This window comes from Talpa occidentalis, unplaced genomic scaffold (genome assembly GCF_014898055.3).
Source record: "Talpa occidentalis isolate TD23 unplaced genomic scaffold, MPIMG_talOcc4v2.1 talOcc4.16, whole genome shotgun sequence".
Lineage (NCBI taxonomy): Eukaryota > Metazoa > Chordata > Mammalia > Eulipotyphla > Talpidae > Talpa > Talpa occidentalis.
In genome coordinates, this window is record NW_023601653.1 from 52098189 (window position 1) to 52117181 (window position 18993).

Consider the following 18993-nt stretch of genomic DNA (forward strand, 5'->3'; position numbering starts at 1 on the left):
AAATCTGGCATTTTTGAAGATTAGAATCCTTCCTCTAAGAAAGACCATAAGAAAGCACAGTAATTCAACATATTCACAGTCAAATTCATTCCTTTTTCCCCAAACCTGTCTTCCTTTCCTCCTGATAATCTTACCACTGTCCACCTTGTTACCTAAGCCAGACACGTGAAGATTAGCCTTCACCTGTCCCTTGCCTTCATTTTATATCCAGTTGCCATCCCAGTAATGGCGACTTTACTTTCTGATCCCCTCACCTGCGTGCCTCCCCATGGCCCTGATTGTGTCTACCTTGTCTTACTGTTAGCCTCCAATCTTGCACATCTCACTCTCTCCTAAGTGCCCTTCTCAGATGCTGGCCACAGAATATCCCTTCCAAATACAGATTTCTTCATGCTACTCTCAAATTAATTGTCTCATGGGAGAATTTTATTTTTAACCCCAAAGGAGAAATGCTTGTCTTTACAGAGTGGCACTGGAACTCGCCACAATCTAGCTGCGTGCTGCAGCTTCAGCTGCACCCCAACCCTAATTGCCCACATTGGGTGTTTGGAACCCATGACTTTGCTTTATGCCTTTCTGCCCTCACACACTTGCAATTACTTCCCACTATTTTTGGGAAAAACTAAACTGTCTTTCAAAATTTAGGTCAAGGGCCTCCCTGGTGGCGCAGCAGTTGAGCACTGGGTTGCCAAGCTGCCCGCAGCCTCTGCGGCACCAGCTCGATCCCCGGCTGCTCCCCGGCCACTGGAGGAGGGTTCCACATGGCTGCAGACCTCTCCTGCCACCCGCTGCTCCCCTCAGCAGTGTACTTCGGTCCTTCTGCCTGCTCTGCTCCCTGCTCTGACTCTGGTGAATTCTCTCACCCTCCCATGCTTCTGACTGTGCCCAGTGCTTGTATAAATAAATAAATAAATAAATCCCTAAATAAATAAATAAACAAACAAACAAACAAACAAATAAATATATAAATCTAAAAAAAAAAACACAACAAAATTTAGGTCAAAGTTCACCACCACTGGGTTGTATTTCCTATCTTCGCTCTCTCCTTTTCCCACAGAAATTGTCTGTTCCTCCTTCACCCCTGTTGTGGTCCGCTTCCATTTCACTACGGCACCCACAAAGCTGTTACAGACCTATTTGTTTACCTGCTTCCCTAAAAAACTACAAGCTTCTTATAGTTTTTATTTTCCTTTTATGATTCCTAGTATGTAGCAATGCCTGAATAATTTAGGTACTCTGTACGAACTGTTGAATGAATTAGTGCTTAAATGAGATGTTTCAGAGGCCTGCAGAAAGAAATGGCTGGCAGAGAATTCAGTAGAGTTGTAACAGGTCATGAGGAAGTAAGTTATTTGAGGTCCAGTGAAATTTGCTGGATATCATGCAATCTGCAAATATTAGTACACACACCACACTTTTATAACAGTACTGTATTTATATACTGTTTTACAGGACACCAAATTCTTTATCTTATTTGACCCTTAGAAAAGTTATCTCCCTACATAAATTAAGAAAATAGCTATTTCTTTAGGATTGTTTACAAAGTGTATTCTATGACTGACATAAGATCACAAAGGTAACTTACTGGCCGACTTAGATATAATTCTAGTTCAGATGTCTTCCCATTGTGGATTATTTTGACCGCTGTAGAGTATAAGGAGGTAGTAAAATATCTTCTCCATCTTTCATTTCCTTGAGATGCTTACCCAGAAGCAGGGTTTGGAATTATTCTATCAGAGATCTAATTGCCAAAATCAAGCAAAATCTAAAACTTAGTTAAAACTAATGCAAGTACTATTTGTATAGCTTACATTATTTCCCTAGTTTCTCCTTTTTACATTGGAGGATTTTCAGCAAAGAATCCCAGGATGCTTGCTCCTGCTCTTGGGAAGTTCTGTGAATATGTCCTGTAACTTTAATTGCTTTTGAAAAGACTACTTTCAATTCAAGTTTTTCACCAGAGCAAGTGTCAGCTTGGGATGCTCCAATTAAGGTAGCATGCACCTGAAGGGGGAACTGGCACAGAAAGAGAATAAACCTGGGCTGAAACCACTACTGACTATCACACTCCTGTGTCCTTGTGTTTTCTGTAGAGTTCTGTCCAGGAAGACCCTGAAGTCAAAAAATATGAACTGGAAATGAATTTACTAAGTGATAGAATTTCAGCAGGTATCTTCTAAATTGTATTTTTTAAATGTAACTATTACAAATTTGGGCTTGCAAAAGAAATGTAGGGTCATTGTAAAAGAAAATTCAAATGTTGAAGAAATATATTTAAAGTGAAAATTTTTCATAGTCCTTGTTCTGAGACAGCCATTGTTAAGTATTTTTTATTTGCATGCACTCTGTCTCATGATTTTTAATAAAACCATAGGATCAATCACATCACACATTTTTTGTTCTATTTCATTATTTTTTTTTAATTTTAATTTTATATTCCCCATACAATTGCAACCCCTTATTTTGACCCCAATCCCTCCTTTCCTCACCCCACCCCCCTTACAGTTATTCTTTTTCCTGGTCTCTTATTTAAGTTTTCTAGATTCCTCACACATTTTTTGCTGAAAATTGTTTCTTCACCTAGCAATATTTGATATTCTATATAATATGTTCTACATACATATATAGAAAGCAATGCTTTCTACATAAATTAATAATCAACATTTTTCTAAGTAAGAACATACTGGTAACTTTGCTTTTTTAGTAGCTATATAATTATATCCAATAATGGTACATTATGTAAATCCCTATTGTAGACTAAATTCTAATTTTTTGTTACAAATAGTGATGCAGCAAACTTTTATAAGGACACACACACTTTTCAACATGTCTGTGTTCAATCTTGTTCTGGCATATAGCAGCTGGATAGACAGTTGATCCTAGAACCACACGGGTTTGGACTGTGAGGGTCCATTCAGACACTGACTTTCTTGTAAGCAGACAATGTAAACTTAGGGCAGCAATAAATATAGCACAGTACTAAACATTTCTTTCTCTTATGATTTTGTTAATGTTTACTCTTACTTTTTTGTAAGAATACAGTGTATAATTTACAAAATATGTGTTAATTTCAACTTATTGGTTAGGCTTCTGGTCAACAGCAGCTTATCAGTAGTTAAGTTTTGGGGGAGTCGAGTTGTATTGGAGTTGTGACTGCACAGCAGACAGCATTCCTCATCTTCATCAAGGTCAACTGTAGCTTAAAGTATCAAAATATTATGATAACTAATTTATAAATTTTAATTTGAGATTTATGTACATCTTTTTCATTAACTCTAATGTTCTCTTCTTTCCCTTTGGAATTTCCTCAGGAATCTTTCCTAGTTACTTATAAGACATCTATTTTCTATGTTTTTCTTAGCATATTTTTATAGCAGGCTCCTTGTCTACTTCTTCACTTTCCCAACATACTTTTGTTTCCGCACTAGCCAAGGTTTATAACGTTATCATTTTCCTGCCACCCTTATGAAAAATATTTTTCCTCCCTTACAATGAGATATATTTTCAAAGTTTTTATTTTCTTTGTAATACATTCATATTGTGTGCAAATTCCTGACAGCTTAATATATTGCATAACTGAAGCTCTCCTCTGTATACTAAATGTCCCTATTTCCACTTCCCAAATTAACCTCATGAATGGTTTTGAATTAGCCTTTTTGGTAAAAATTTTAATAGCTAGTTAAATAAAAACTTCATTTACCAGCATCAGAATTTTAAAAATTTCCCTCTTAAATACAAAAAAGTTAAGACTGTTTTTGAAACTAAATCAATCTGATTAATTTTAGCACACTTGTCGCTGGTAGAGAATGTTCAAGAAAAGCTATGTGAATTTGACGACAATGAGGTTGATTCATGCCAGTTCGCGACACTCGGTGGAGTGTACCACTTGGATATTTTCGAGCTTCCCCCACAGTGTAAACCAATGAAAGGCTGGATCATTGTGGAAGTAGGTTGATTCTTGAATCAAAATTTACGAGTAAAATAATTTCTTACACATGTATGTCCAATTATCTAAGAGATAATGAACTTGAACCCTATTAAGCAAGCACAAATGAAAAAAAAAAGTCATTTTTAACTGTCTTGAATTATAGGTACTGAAAAGATACTAAGGGAAGGGAATCCAAAATAATGTGAATTTTTAACCGAAATCCACACATGTTAACTGTAAACCTAAGTCACTACATTTAGAGTGTGCTAATGTGGCATTAATGATAATAATTTGCACCAGAGAGTGGCAAACTTTTATATAAAGGTCTGGATGCTACATATTTTCAACTTTGGGGGCCATCCCAGCTTTGCTGCAATTCTTCACCTTCCCCTGCATGTTGACACACAGGTGTGCATCAGTGAACAGCATGGCTGTGTTATAGTGACTTTATTTGCAAAACTAGTATTGGCTCACATTCCCCAGGGGCCGTTTGTCGATGCTGGTTCCCAACATGTTCTGAGCATTTGCTCCCTTGACCAGAAATGTTGGCAACATCTAGGGATTTGCTATAAATAAAATTTTATAGATCCTACTTTAGTGGGATTTCTGGTATTCATCAGAAGTTTTGGAGGTGAGATTCAACAGTCTGTATTTTATTCAAACACATCCCAAAGTTTTTGAGCCCCTGGTCTGAATACTTGAGGTGCAGCACGTGTACCCTGGACCAGCAGCAGGAGCAGCAGCAGCAGCACCACAGCGCAGCACTGGTTAGAAAGGTGTGAGTTGTGCTTCACTTCTGATTTCCTGCCTCTGCATTTCCAGAGAAACCTCAGGTGCTGCACAGGCACATGAAGGTTCCAGATGCCTTGATGCAGGTCGCCATTGCTGCTTGCTCATGCAGGCACCACACTTGGAGCTGTGGGGGTACTGATGACAGCAGTTCTTTGATCTTCTTGCAAGGAGCTTCTCACTTCTGTCTGTTAAGTGATAGCACTTGCACTGTTGACTTGGTTAATTTTAACTCCACCGTGCTTGGTTGCCACATACACCCACTTAGGTTGTCTGAGCTCCTTCCTCCTTCCTTTTCCTTCCTTGCTCTCCTTCCCTTCTTTCTCTGTCTTTAATTTTGTCTCTCCCTGACCCCCACACACACTTCTGCTTCCTCCCCTAATATATCATGCAAACAGATTACAGGTAATTCTTGCCTACAATTCCATTCATGAAGGACCTCAGTGTATTCTTGATTAGAAGCAGTACCTCTCAACATCTTCCATCATTGACCCCCTAAGGAGCCTTTGTAGACTTCCCCCCACCCCTAGTTGTCCCCTCATGGAATGTTAATACCACGGGTATAATCTATATTTGTGTACATGCTAGATGGATATCTGTGCTTTATATGTAACCAAATACAATCCCCCCAATTAGTTTTCACCCACTTGGGGATTTTAGGGCCATTCCTTGCTATTCTTCCCAACCACTTAGAAGGCAGCTGGTGGAGCAAGTATGGGGATGATAACTTGGTCAAAGCCACTTTGAAGGATCTATTGGAATCAGCTTTTCATATTTCTGGATACTAGTAGGATAGTGTTCAGCCTAAAAAATCATCCCTTTGGTGAAGGCAGGCCTTCAGAAATCTTTATCCATGGGAAGGACCCAACCTGAGCTAAGGTTTTCAAGGATTTATCTAAAGATCTATCAGTAGTCTCAAATTTTGTCAGAGTATTTTGATATCATCACTTCATGTTCTCTCTATGAGCCCAAGTTAGTTAATTCTCACCAAATGTTGTCTCCTGTGACAAAGAGGTCTTCCTTTTTATTTTTTTTGCAAGTCTTTTTTCAGTAACCTCCCATCTTCATTAGAATTTTTCTCCATTTACCCCTCTCTGACAGTTTAAACCTTCCCTAGACCCTTCTGCTGCATTCACAGAGTGCACCAGACTTCCTTACCCCAGAAAAATCTGCTGTTGGCTTAATCTGCCTTCTTCCCCTCTCCCAGCTTTATTGAGATATAACTAACATGCAACACTGTAAGCTGAAGGTGTAAAAAGTGTTTCTATGCCTTGTAGAATTGGCTGGAAGAACAAAATGGGTAAAACCTTGTTCATAGTAGGATTCTGTAATGACATTTGAAATTAGCAATTTTTCCTCCTCAATCAGCATTTTTAAGTTTTGTTGTGACACTTTATTAGTCAACTTGTAGTTAAATGGGGTCAAATTGAAGTATTGCTTAAAAATAAACTATGTAGCTTGTTCATTGATACTAACACCTTCAACTGTTACCAGTTTCTAATTTGGTGTTGATTATTTTTAAAAGATACTCAAAGAAGGATTACATAAATACACATATCCTCCAGAAACTGCAGAAGACTTGGAAGCAGAAAATGCCTTCCCACCCATAGAAGTCACACTGCAGGTTCATGACAACGTGCTCTTTTTTGAGGAACCTATGGTTGCCAGGTGGGATGCTGAAGGTATGTCACTGTAGTAACCCACTTTAGTGATGCTGTAATCAAAACGGTGTGATAATGCAAGTCTTTAATAGATAAAGCAATGTGGAAACTGAGTTTCTAATCTTACACATTTCTATGCCAGTTGTAGGGCCTTTGATTTGTTTTCTCTTGATGGAAATTAATAGGCTTTGGAGCTTAAAAATGTATTGAATTCTAGAACTATTAACAAATTTCTAAAACATTCTAGAAATGGATTTAAATAGTAAAAACAGTGTTTTTCTAACCATACATGAAATTATAAAATAGAATGAATAATGAGGTAATTTCTTCCTTTCAGGTTGTTTTATAGCTAGCCTTCCATTTAATGGTACTGTTCCCAAAAGTTCCCTGACGTGTTTATATATGCCATAGCTTCTGAATGACTATTTTTGGTTGTATCATTACATCTAATAAAAGTAAGGAAATGAACAAAAATATCAAGGCAGTATGACAAGTCAAAAACCAATGAACAAATGAAAAGCCTAGCTCTCCTAAAATAACCAAATACTTCAGATGGGGGTGATTATAAAATGTGATTATTTTAATAAGTTGCAAATCTTACTACAAATAAGTATCGGTTTAGGGGAGTGGGAAAATGGGAAACTCAAGAAGAGGCCACTATAAGCCATAGGTAATGTTGACTAAAATTTCAGTAAAATCAGAAATAATAACAGATACAAGATAATGGCTCACTAATCATTCACAAATAATCTCATTTTGGGCAGACTGGTCTTGGTCATGTGAATTAATGTATGCAGTTTTGAGGCTCCTGAAGAATTTTGTTTTAACATGCATTACTTTACATCCATGTATTTATGAACATACTTACCTACTTGGTGATAAGTTGGGGACAGATAAGATTACTAAGGCATAGAGTAATTAATCTATTTTATTAGTCAGAATTTAAATTTTTCTTCCAAGTGTAAACTTTTTTAAATTCTTTTTCTTAAAGATTTATTTATTTATTTATATAAGCACTGGGTACAGTCAGAGGTGCGGGAGGGTGAGCGAATTCACCAGAGCGGAGAGCAGAACAGGCAGACTGATGAAGTACACTGCTGAGGGGAGCAGCGGGCAGTAGGAGAGTTCTGCGCGCCATGTGGGACCCTTGCCAGCTGGCCAGGGGTCGAACCGGCACTGTGGAGGCTGCAGGCAGCTTTGCAACCCAGCGCTCAACTGCTGCGCCACCTGGGAGGCCCCCAAGTGTAAACTTCTTTATAGTTTTTACAGTGCTCCACAGTTTTGCTTGTGCAGACATGTTACCAGATATTATTTACATTCTAGAAATTGATTTAAATATTAAAACAGTGTTTTTCTTTTCATACATTAAATTATAAAATAGAATGAACACTGAGGTAATTTCTTCCTTTGAGGTGGTTTTACAGGCTAGCCTTTCCTTTAATGGTACTGTTCCCAAATATTATTAATTAAAAATAATTCACACTGAGTTAGTGTTACACAAGATAAGTTATCCCATATGATCCCATATGATTATCCCAAAATTTTACTTTACTGCTTTCTAATTATTGCAGTTAATCTATCACTGTATTCATTTTCAAACTGAGAGTGCTCAGGACAAGCCTCCCCCAAATACGCCACATTGGCTTGTGGATTATGCTGAGGGGAAGGTAATCAAGTCCCAAAAGTCTCTGGAAAGGCTTTTTCTCTCCCTCTTAGCAGACTAAAAGAATTTAGATGGGGGGGGCGCCTCCCTAGTGGTATAAGGGGTTAAGACGCAGCCTATGAAGCTAATCACAGCCACTCCAGCACAAGTTCGATCCCCAGCCAGGGAGCTATCCACATGGTGCAGCAGACCTCTCCTGACTCGCCCACTCCTCCCCTCAGCAGTGTATTTCAGTCATTCCCAGCCCACTCTGTCTCTGGTGAATCCTCTCACCTCCCCCTACACCTCTGCCCTGTACCCCAGTTCTTGTATGCATAAATGAATAAATCTTAAAAAAAAAAATAAGAATTTAAGTAGGGGCCCTGTTCCTGGGATGGAGCTAGCCCCAGGATTAGGTGGGGCCTACTGGGGGAAATTAGTGAGGCCTGTTAATTTACAGTCCCCACAGTGTCCTTTGACTCTGCTTGACATGGTAAATAGTTGTTCACCTGACATTTCCTTGCCCCAACTTCCTGTGAGTTGCCTTCTTCCTCTTTGAAGACCCAGATGCCCTACCCTTTTCCTCAAGTCAGAATGGCACAGAAGAGTCAGTGGCCTATTGGGGAGTCTCATGCCTTTGTGAGGTTCCTTATGTATGAAGTTAAGTTTGTTTTTTTCCCTGTTAATCTGTATGTTATTTACAAGGCTGTTTCAGCCAATATTCTAGAAGGGTAAAGGAAAAAAAGTTTTTCTCCCCTACAAAACCATGGGGAAACTTTTTGCCAGGTAATACTAGCAACTTGAGAACTCAAGAGCAATACTATTTTTACCTTTACAAATTTGTGGGTTTTTTTATTTACATTGTTTCCAATTTGTTAAAAAGGAATTAAAAGTGAATCTGTCAATGTTAATTGTATTTGTTCTGTGGAATTTAAGAGTCTAAAATAGTAGAATCCTCTATGTGAGAAACAAGCTAAGAGGAAACAGAGAATGCTGTCTAGGAAAAGAATGTTTTATTTGTACTGTACATATGCTAAACAGTAAGAATTGTAGAGATAAATGTTATGTAGTTCCTTCATGTTATGTAGTTCCTTCCTCTGGGGACTGGAGGTTCAGAGAGATTTCCCTCCAGCTCCCTCTGGGTCTTTCTCAAGCCAGTTTAGTACTCACTAATGTCAAACAGATGGGTAAGAAATAAGAACAAATTTAATCATACACATATGGAGACTGTACATGGGTGTGGATTCTAAAGCAAAAGGGGGCCAGTGAGTTTTTACCTGGTGAGCCAAGGAACAGGCCAGGAGTGAGGCTTGAAAGCAAGAGGAAGGGGATGCCTGGTGGTCACTAGGCCTCTGTAATTGTTGGCCCTGCCATATAGATCCATTTCTCCAATATGTTGTTTCTGATAAACACGTCCTAATTCTGGGTAACAGCCTAATTTTCATTCTTTTAGACAGATAAAGGTGGAGTTGATGAAAGTTTCTTAGGAGCCTTAGGGCATTGATTAACCTTACCTTCAAATAATCCATATGCGGAAGTGACACAGTGAACTTCAGGGTTTTCAAAGTTGTAGGAGAGGCACACAAGAATACAGCGCAGTGCGAGGCTGCCTCAGGCCAAACATGTTTAGAAGTGTTAAGGCAGCTCATCAGGGCAGAATATTACAGGACGAAGGCAGCATTCACAGGCAAGTCTATGTCTGGATGTATGTTTTATTCTTGGGTGTACACCAGGGGTGAAGTGTCGTTGAGCTACATAGTAAGTTTACTAAATTATCTTTCAGCATAACCATACCATTGTATGAGCTTGGTAGCTATATATGAAACTTCCTGTTTCTCCACATCCTTGCAAGCATTTTCACTATTTCATTTTGAGGACAGCCATTCTAGTGCATATGAAGTGATACCTCACCTGGTTTACCCCCTAATAACAGATAATGTTGAGAATCTTCTTTGAATATTTTCTTAGATGAAATGTTTCTTCAAATCTTTTGCCAACTTTTTTTTTTTATTGCAATAATATTGTTTATAGCATTATATAGGTTTTAGGTGTATACTGTTATAAATCAACATCTGTATATACTACATTAATTTCACCACTAACTGTCAAATTCCATCTTTCACCACCAATTGACCTGACTTACCTACCTCCCTTACCCCATCTCTTCTGGTGACCACTAATTTAGTCTTGGAGTATGAAAGTTTATTTTTGTAGTATTTAGTTCATTTGTTTCTATGTGGACATGAGTGAAATCATGGTGATTGTTTTTCTCCATCTGACTTATCTCACTGAGTATAATTATATTGCTGCAAATGTCAGGATTTCATCTTTTTTTATAGCTCAGAAGTATTCCAGTGTGTGTGTATCACATCTTCTTTATTCAATCATCTGTTGATGAGCACTTAGGTTCTTTTCAAGTGTTTTTTGTTTTCTTAAGTACCCAAAATTGGGGTAAGTGGATTGTATGGAATATCTATTTTTAAATTTTTGAGGACTCTCCATACTGTTTCCCATAGGGGTGTACTCATTTATATTCATACCAACAGCAGACAAGGGTTCCCTTGTCTTGATTCCTCTCTAACACTTGTTCCTTTCCTTTGGTTAATAGCATTCTCATCAATGTGATGGGACAGCCACTTGTTTTCTGTTTTTTAATTATTTTGTGTATTTTTTACATCATTTTTCATTTTTGTACAGTGTATGCATTTTCATCTTGATTATAGTCCCCGTAAAATTCCCACAACCCATTCCCCCTTGTTTTGATTTGCATTTCTCTAGTACTAAGACAGGTTGAGCATCTTTTCATGTGTATATTGGCCATCTGTATCCACTTTGGAGAAGTCTATTCCTACCCTCTTACCATTCTTTAACCAGGCTATTTTTTTACGGTTTTTATGTATTTTGGATATTACTCCTTGCAAGACATAATGATGTATAAATATCTTCTCCGTTCAGTGGGCTATCTTAACTCCACCTATAGCTGTTCATATGTGTAGGAATTTGGGGGGGGGGGTCTCAGTTGTTTTTCATTGATCTGTGTGCCTGTTTTTATTCCTATACTATGCTTTTCTATTGCTATGACTTTGTAATAGTTTGAATTCAGGGAGCATGATACCTCCATATTTTTCTTGAGATTGTTTTGGCTTTTCAGGGTTGTTCTTTTGTGTCTTTTCTCTATCTGTGAAGGGTGTCATTGGGATTTTGAGAGAGATTGCACTAAATCTGTATGTTGCTTGGTTAATATAGGCATTTTAACAATGTTAATTATTCTACCGCAAGCATGAAATCTCCCCATTTTTTTCTTGCCTTTTTCTATTTCTTTCAACAATGTCATATAGTTTTGAATGTACAAATCATCTAGTTCTTCAGTTACATTTATCCTTAGGTATTGAATTCTTTTACATAGCACTGCTTTTTTGATTTCTCCTACCAGTTATTTGCATATAGAAATGTAATAGGTTTTTGTATATTTTTATAGTCTGCCTCTTTACTGTATTTACTTCTAACTTTTTTTTTACTGGAGTTTTTTTCCCTGTTAATCTTTGGGATTTTCTGTCTGTTATGTCATCTTTATTTGTCCATTTTTGAATTGGGTTGTGGTTTATTATTGAGTTGTAAGAGACAAGAAAAACTATCATAAGATTGCACGTATATGAAAAAGCCAGGAAAGGCATGCCTTCAGAGACAGGCCATATATTAATGGCGGCCTGGAGTTGGAGGCAGGAACTAAATGAACAGCAAGGATCTTGTTGGGAAGACAGCCATGTTTCAAAACTAGATTGTGATGATGGTTGCACAACCAGGTAAATTTATTAAAAATAACTGCCCTCAATACAGATAAAGAGAGGCTCTTGAAGAGTGAGGAGGAGTCTCTAGGCACAAAGAACTGTGTGTGCAGTGGCACAGGGTGTGATGATGTTGGGGAAGGGAAGTGTCAGGGGTGAAGTCCAATGTGAGTAGAGTTCATTCTGAAGGTCTTACAAATATGCTAAACAGCTGGGCCTCGATCCTGTGGGCAGGAAGTAACTCAGCACACGGGCTGTTGTTACACTTCCATTCTAAATTATAAAAATTATTAATTTGTATATAATAAAAACTTCATATAATTAAAAAATGAGAATACAATACAGTCATTTGTGTGGTTTACATCTTTTTGTGTAGGAAGAAATGACACTAATGCCATTTTTTCCTTGATTATAAAGGTAAGCATTGGAAAACCGATGGCATCAGCAATGTGACTTACAAAGCGAAGGAGAGACTTCTGACATTCAGCCTGGAAACCTTCGGCCCTCTCACCTTGATTCAGGATAATCATGTTAACATGCCATACCAGTCATGGGAACTAACACCACTTGATATAAACAAAGTACTTTTGACTGTGACTACAGTGTTTGCTGAGATTCAAATACAAATTAAGGTAAGTACTATCGGAGCAGGAAACCTGGTGGCTGTAAGAACATTTGTCCAAGTCATCATCCCACTGTAGTTTACACATTGAAATGTCTTTTAGAAATATATTTAAAATGCATCTTGAGCTATAATTTTTAAGTGACATTTTAACTGAATAGGCAGGCAGTGATATGTAATAAGGGAAATTCAAATTGTCTCCGCATTATCAGCCATAAAGCAATTCAGGGAGGTGCAGGTCTGCTTGTGTATGTTTTTTTAGAGGTTTCTTGATATTTAATCGCTAAGCCTTTTGAAGGTCCCTTGAAGTTGCTCTTTCAACAAGCATCTGTTGCATGTCCATCAGAAATTATACAGCTTGAAATACAGAGACAGAGTGGATGCCTGGGGCTAAGGTTGGGATGGAAAGTGTTAATGGGCATAATGTGGGAGGCTGAAGGTATTTGTAGCACTTGGTCAAGTTATAAAAAAAAAATCACTGAATTGTGCCTGGGTGATTTACATTAATATATTTATGTTTTTTTCACAGGTAAGATTTAAATATGATCTTGAAAAGTTGTGATGTGATTGCTATCAAATAGCTATTTTAATTTGGCTTGATCATATGCAGTATTTTTAGGTCATAACATGAAATAGGTGGAGGCCTGAGAGATTGCTTACTACAGTCCTCTAATTGTTCACCTGAAGCCAAAAAAAGTTAGAAAGCAAACTGCTTAAGGCAATGTGGAGACTTCGTGGTAGCATTTTCAGATCTGACCTAACAACTACCCATCCTGCATTCTTTTTAATATAGAATAGCACAGGATTAATATGTATATATGTGTATATATATAAAATATATATAAAAGCCCAAAGCTAGAACTTGAGTGAGCAATAATGAAATAATTTATTAAACTTTTTTCTTATTGAAACCAGGAAAATGTCTGCATGTTAGCCTCTCTCAAACTAAATAACCAAGAGACAGTCTCTATTTTGGAAGGAAAGTGGATGACTCCTATTTCTTTCATTAATGCCTTGAAAGAAATTGGATTGAATATCTTCCCTTCTGGACACTCTCATTTTTATGTTGTCATAAACTATAAGGTAAGAATGAATCTGTGAAACTTATGCTCTGGATATTTACTAGAATGTTAGTATTAATTTTATGTGGATCTTAAGCTATACCATGGGTTTTCTATATTCACATGTACAAGATGATAGTTAGGAAGAAATGAATAAATAGCAAGCCAAGAAAATGTAGAGTTCTTTCAAATTTAATAATAATAATATATTCAGTAAGAAAATAAGCCTGTCTCTTCGTATTGACAAATGATACATACCCATTGCTGGCCAGCAGAACAAAGACAGTCTGAGCAACTTATCCCATGACTCGTTATATATAAGATTCCTTGAAAGAGTAAATAAGTCTGCACTTTCCCAAATCAGGTAAAAATAATCACCTACAAGGACAAGCCATACACTTCCTGCTGTTTTTGGTCTACACACTGCTTCATGTTAGGCATGAGCCTTTAGTTAAATGAGCTCCTTCCTGGCTAAATTGTGAGCTCCTCCAGGACAGGAGCTGTTTTGTAATCAACTTTGATTCTTGTAGTACCTAGCATATTCCTAGAATATAGAAGATGTTCAATAAATACCTTTGATGTATGAATAAAGACCAAGTAGCTTCTAATCATGAAAGGTGTTTTGGGCAAAAGAGCTGCATACTCAAGAGCATGTTTATAATGCACTAACAAATGACAAAATAGGTGGCTATCATTAGAACATTTGAGAAGAATCACTGAATGTATACAGCATAATATGTATAGGGAGAAGAAAAACTTTGGATTTAGTAACTCAGATTGCTGGTAATTGTTGCAAATGCTGAATGTAGTGTACTAATCTCAAAAAACTCCAAGGATTTTTGTGACCATCTATATATACACTGTAGGCATCGTATTTGCTAACATACAGAACAACAAAGGCCTCTACCCTGGTGGAGCTTACTTTCTAGTAGAAGAGGCAAATAAATGAAATGTTGTACTATGCTAAAGGCATTGTTACAGAAAAAGAAGGAATCCGGACAGAGCGGTGAGCGGTATCAAACAGGGCATTGGGGGAACTCCATGAGAAAGCTGGACATGAGCAAAAGATGAAGGTGGGGAATTCAGTCAAGGGGGATACCTTGAAAAGAAGCTGCCAGGTAGAGAACAGGGTGCTGGGAACCAAGAGAGCAAAGAAAGAAGAAGAGGTAACTTCAGATGGGCAAAATGTGGGGGTGTCAGATCACAGAGGCCCCTGTAGATCACTGTTGGGACTTTGGGATTCTACTCTGACAGAGGAGTCACATAATCTGACTTTTCAGTGGAACTTTCTATACCGGACAGTAGGCTATAGGTAGTAGACAAGGATGGAAGGGGGACTCATGGAGAAGCTCCACAATCAACTATTTGTTTGATGTTGCCAGGTTGCTTTGGTAGAAATGAAAGCTTATCGACAAATGGCCCTGCTAAGCCCCTCATTTGCATTTGGTTGGAGCAGATGGAATTTACAGTGTGATTCAACAAGAGTTGTATTTAAGGTATTGTACACAAAAATCCATGCAAGTAAAGTGCTTTCAAAGCTAATGTAAATCATGGTTTTTCCTCTTGCAAGATATATGTGGGGGAGAGAATTAACATTCAAAATGGAGTTTTAAAACGTCATCACTGTCCATTATGGTACCAAGTGTATGATTACTGAACTCTGCCCTCAGAAAGGTTGGGCTTCTTAGTTGACTTTCTGGGCCTTTTCCTATCACCTGGGGAAGATGGCATCTTATTGATTCTAGAAGCTGACTGGTAGACATTTTAGCATAAACACCCTTTCACTTATCCTGTTCATGTGCTCCTCCCACTAGAATAGAAGCTCCATGAGGACAGTTGCAGTTTTCAGTAATTCCTGACTGTCCCCAGCACACCGGTACAGCACCTGCTGGACCCTTCCCTGCGAGTAACCACCATTCTGAGTTCAGTACCTAAGGCTTTGTTTTTATTTATCTTCACTTGTCAGTGAGCTCTTCAAATAATATTTTCCTTCCAGAATACCCAATAGAAGAGGAAGTACTAATAGACCTTTCTAATTTTCTGTAGATGAGTGAACACCTTGCTAAAGAAGAACCTATTCAGAATCCTGATTCGACGCTTTTAATGTTTAGTGCTGCTAGAGCTCAGAGGCTCAAGATCAATGAATACAGTGAGGTGTTCTCTGACTCCATTAAGGAAGAAACCGAGTTTCATTCTACTTTATATCACATGGTTAAGGATTTTGCCTCTCAAGCAGCAATGGAGAAAATCAGGAGCTCCAACTGCCAGTTCATCGACTCTGTATGCCACATGCTTCTCTCTACCAGGTTGCTCAGCTACTCTTAGCCACTGAGAAGAATCAAACAACTTGGAGAAAAATCAGGTACTATTAAAATAATCCAATCAGCATTTTATACTTTATTTCTATAATTTTTTAAAAACCATCTCTCATAGCTCTCCCTTGAATAGCATGGGCAGCCTTCATCCCAGTGCAGTTTAGTGGGGGAGGTTGTCATAAGAGAGGAAATAAATTATTTTAAGTCATTTTAAGAACCACACTGTAATTTCTCAGCTAGAAGTTACTAATTTACAAAATTCAGATACTGAAACTTTTTAAAAACCAAGATACATACATTAGGATGAGCTGCAGTTACACTGGCGGTGGCCCATTGTGGTGCAGCCTGGTAAATGGCCACAGGATATGTTCTAGAGACATCCAGGAGTCCCCCTCCTGGGTGGGAGCCGCCTCCACCGACTTGGGCCCAAGTCGGCTCGTGAGGAAGCTCATCAGCGCTGCCAGCAGCACAGCAAAGGCCGCTGAGAGCCAGAGGGCCTTGTTGGTGTTTCTGAGCGTCGTCTTGAGGCTAGTGGCCCAGGAAGTCATGGTCTCATGACTGTAAGGAAAAGCCAATTCAGGATTTATCAGAAACACATCTGTCCACCCCCCACACAGCGTGGGGGTAAGTACATCTCTCACCAGATCATGGGCTGGTGCTGTACTGAAATACATCTTTGATGTGCTCTGTGCAAGACACTGGACTAAGCATTGTGCATATGCTGCTAATCATAACTCCCTGATATGGTTCTCTTACCATTACTAGATGATGACATTATGCTCACTTAGGCCTGGGGCCCAGTTGGCCTCACACTGAGCTCCTGCCTCCAGGATAACCTTGGAGGCTACAGGAAAGTTATTTATCCTAAATCCCAGTTTGACAGGTGCTTCGTTGATGTCATCTGGCTAAGACAAATCCTGTTCCTGCTTTAGCCTTCCCCACCCCAAGGAGACAGCTTACACTGAAGAGACATCCCATTTTGAAGGATTATTTTTCTTCTCAGAAAGACTTGGCTTTCTTGTCCTTTCTACAGTTTCTTCTTCAGGGGCTTCTGACTCCTCTTTAGTTCTGTAAAGAAGGATTTTTAAATATTTGAAACTAAGGATAATGTGCTATGCTTTATAGGAATTTAATTTCAAAAAGTAACTCCTTGTATTTATAAAATAGCCAAAGAGCAAATAAAAAGGGGAAAATCAAGTCTCAGCATCATAATCAGTGTTGGTTATGACTCAGTTAACTGTGTTTAACCAGTTTTTAATACCCTATATTAGCAGTTGATTCTGTATTTTTTGATCAGTGCTTAATTGCTTTCCTATCATATTCACTGACAAGCCCCTAGCTGGATTTCAATTCTGAAATCCCAAGCTCATAATGCCCTCACCATTGCAAAAAGGAACTTTTCAGTTAAGCATGTGCAGAGAATCTAGGTGGTAGATTTTAGTTTCTTTTTTAAAGGAAACAAGGTCAAAAAGTCAGAATCAAGTGCATTCTCAAGGTTTGTCTCTTGTTTACAAAGACTTCTCAGTACAAACCACATACTTCATACAAACCAAAAGCAAAAAATGAACTGTAATCTTTTGAAGGAAACTCCCTTTGCCCTGCCCAAATCAGAAAAGATATGCTTTTAACTCTACTTCTGAAGAGAGCTCAGGACATGCCTAAGGCGCCCAGGTAGGCGGTGTCTTACCCCAGGTTGTGTGGGGTCCAGCAGAGTCTGCCACATTGTCATGTGACCATCTCTATAGATAAAGAAACAGGGCAAGAAAGCCCTACCAGCCTGCCCAGTGATTAGCAGTTGCTAACTTACCTGTGTGATAGGTAAGAGCATGATTATATACTAACTAGATTGACATGGAATTTCTGTGACTTTTTATTGACCTTTCCCTGAGGCCAGAAACCTATAGGGGAAAAAATTTACCTTCTCAAATCTGGCAAATTACACGATCTTTTCTAAACAAAGGCCTCAAAACTTGCAGTCCTGAGTGTCACTGGAGTGAATGTATTCATAAATAACACAGTGTTTACAGGTTAGAAAAGTCTGACAGTCCTCTTTTGGAGGATGCAGCAGTGTCTCCTGTCCAGGGAATAGAAGATCCCTACCATATTTGCCCCAGCTAGTGTCAGGTTAGTAAATGCCAAACTACTAATAAATACCTACTTTAGTTCACGTTTTTCTTCTTCAGCATCTGCCCAGGAATAGGTGCTAATAAATCGCTGTAAGGAGGGCCGGTGTTCACTCTGCTTGGACCCCAATATACGCCTAAATAAAGATTATAGCCACTTGTCAAGTCAAAATATCTGAAGCCATTATTAAGAGACTTCCTATTAAATCAAAGCAAAATGGTATATTCATTTTTTTTCTTGGCACACTCACAAAACAGTTCACAAAACTACTTCATGACCATAGCCAATTTTTGTAACTATTCTTATGCTCTCTACAAATCATATTACTCAGTTCAAACATAATTTAGTCAAATTATATAACAGTAACATTCAAGAACAGCCATAAAATTACACTTACCAGCTGCTTGACCTCCTGCTGAATCGCTCATTTTCCATCCCAGTCACCTTTGACATCCAGAGGTGTAAAGAGATGATAAATGTGAATTTAATGAAGTTTATATCTTTGTCATCTAAAAATGAATATTCTTTTGACTAAAAAGAAGAATTTGCTTACCATTCCTACATTTCCAATATTTCTGGGCAAAGAGGCAATGGTCACTCTTCTTAGAGAAGATGGCTACCCAAGGGAGAAAGTGGACATTTAGCCTTTAGCAAACTGTTGATATCTGGGCCCCTGGCTTGCAGCCTCAAGGAGCAGCTGCACACAGTATAAGGATTCTGTGTAGGTTTACATGACTTGACTTCTAACACTGAACACTATATGTCAAGTAGTCAAGTGTGTCCATCTGTTCTGGAAACCACATTTATGATCTGTGCATACAAAATTTGTCAATGCACCAAATTTGTCTATTCTTTTGCCACCATTTCTTTTATACTTAGAATAACTTCCTCCAACTTGAGGAGATAAATATGCACCTGTATTTATACCTTCTCTATCCCTGTGCCTGAATTTTTCCATTTAACATTCAAGGATGGGTATGATATTTTAATGAAGGGATGTGTTTCTGTATCAGCCTGGGAATACAGATTCAGGAAATAAAGGTCTTAGGTGAATCCTTTTCTTAAA

General features: G+C 38.3%; 2 protein-coding genes across 15 annotated transcripts in view; one reads left to right on the forward strand and one right to left on the reverse strand.

Moving 5' to 3' along the window:
* The window catches only part of DNAI7 (dynein axonemal intermediate chain 7), an 84969-nt gene that overhangs the window by 45533 nt on the left and 20443 nt on the right, over nt 1–18993 (forward strand). For 12 of the 14 annotated variants that reach the window (XR_008552243.1, XM_037514214.2, XM_054696372.1 and 9 more), the window contains 7 exons: nt 2094–2169; nt 3786–3946; nt 6243–6399; nt 12223–12437; nt 13343–13510; nt 14871–14984; nt 15535–15850. Coding sequence is in view for 13 of the 14 variants with exons in the window: in XM_037514214.2 (XP_037370111.1) it covers nt 2094–2169; nt 3786–3946; nt 6243–6399; nt 12223–12437; nt 13343–13510; nt 14871–14984; nt 15535–15813 (1170 nt within the window). In the remaining variant the exon portion in view is untranslated. Of the gene's footprint in view, nt 1–2093; nt 2170–3785; nt 3947–6242; nt 6400–12222; nt 12438–13342; nt 13511–14870; nt 14985–15534; nt 15851–17986; nt 18338–18993 lie in introns of those variants that run through there. The other 2 variants (XM_054696366.1, XM_054696375.1) reach the window with 2 other exon arrangements.
* The window catches only part of IRAG2 (inositol 1,4,5-triphosphate receptor associated 2), a 94656-nt gene continuing 91734 nt past the window's right edge, over nt 16072–18993 (reverse strand). Inside the window, exons 32-36 of the mRNA XM_054696364.1 lie at nt 18481–18543; nt 18325–18371; nt 17962–18063; nt 16764–16871; nt 16072–16361 (exon numbers count right to left, since the gene is read on the reverse strand). Of these exons, the coding sequence (XP_054552339.1) occupies nt 16118–16361; nt 16764–16871; nt 17962–18063; nt 18325–18371; nt 18481–18543 (564 nt within the window). The 3' untranslated portion in view covers nt 16072–16117. The remainder of the gene's footprint in view (nt 16362–16763; nt 16872–17961; nt 18064–18324; nt 18372–18480; nt 18544–18993) is intronic.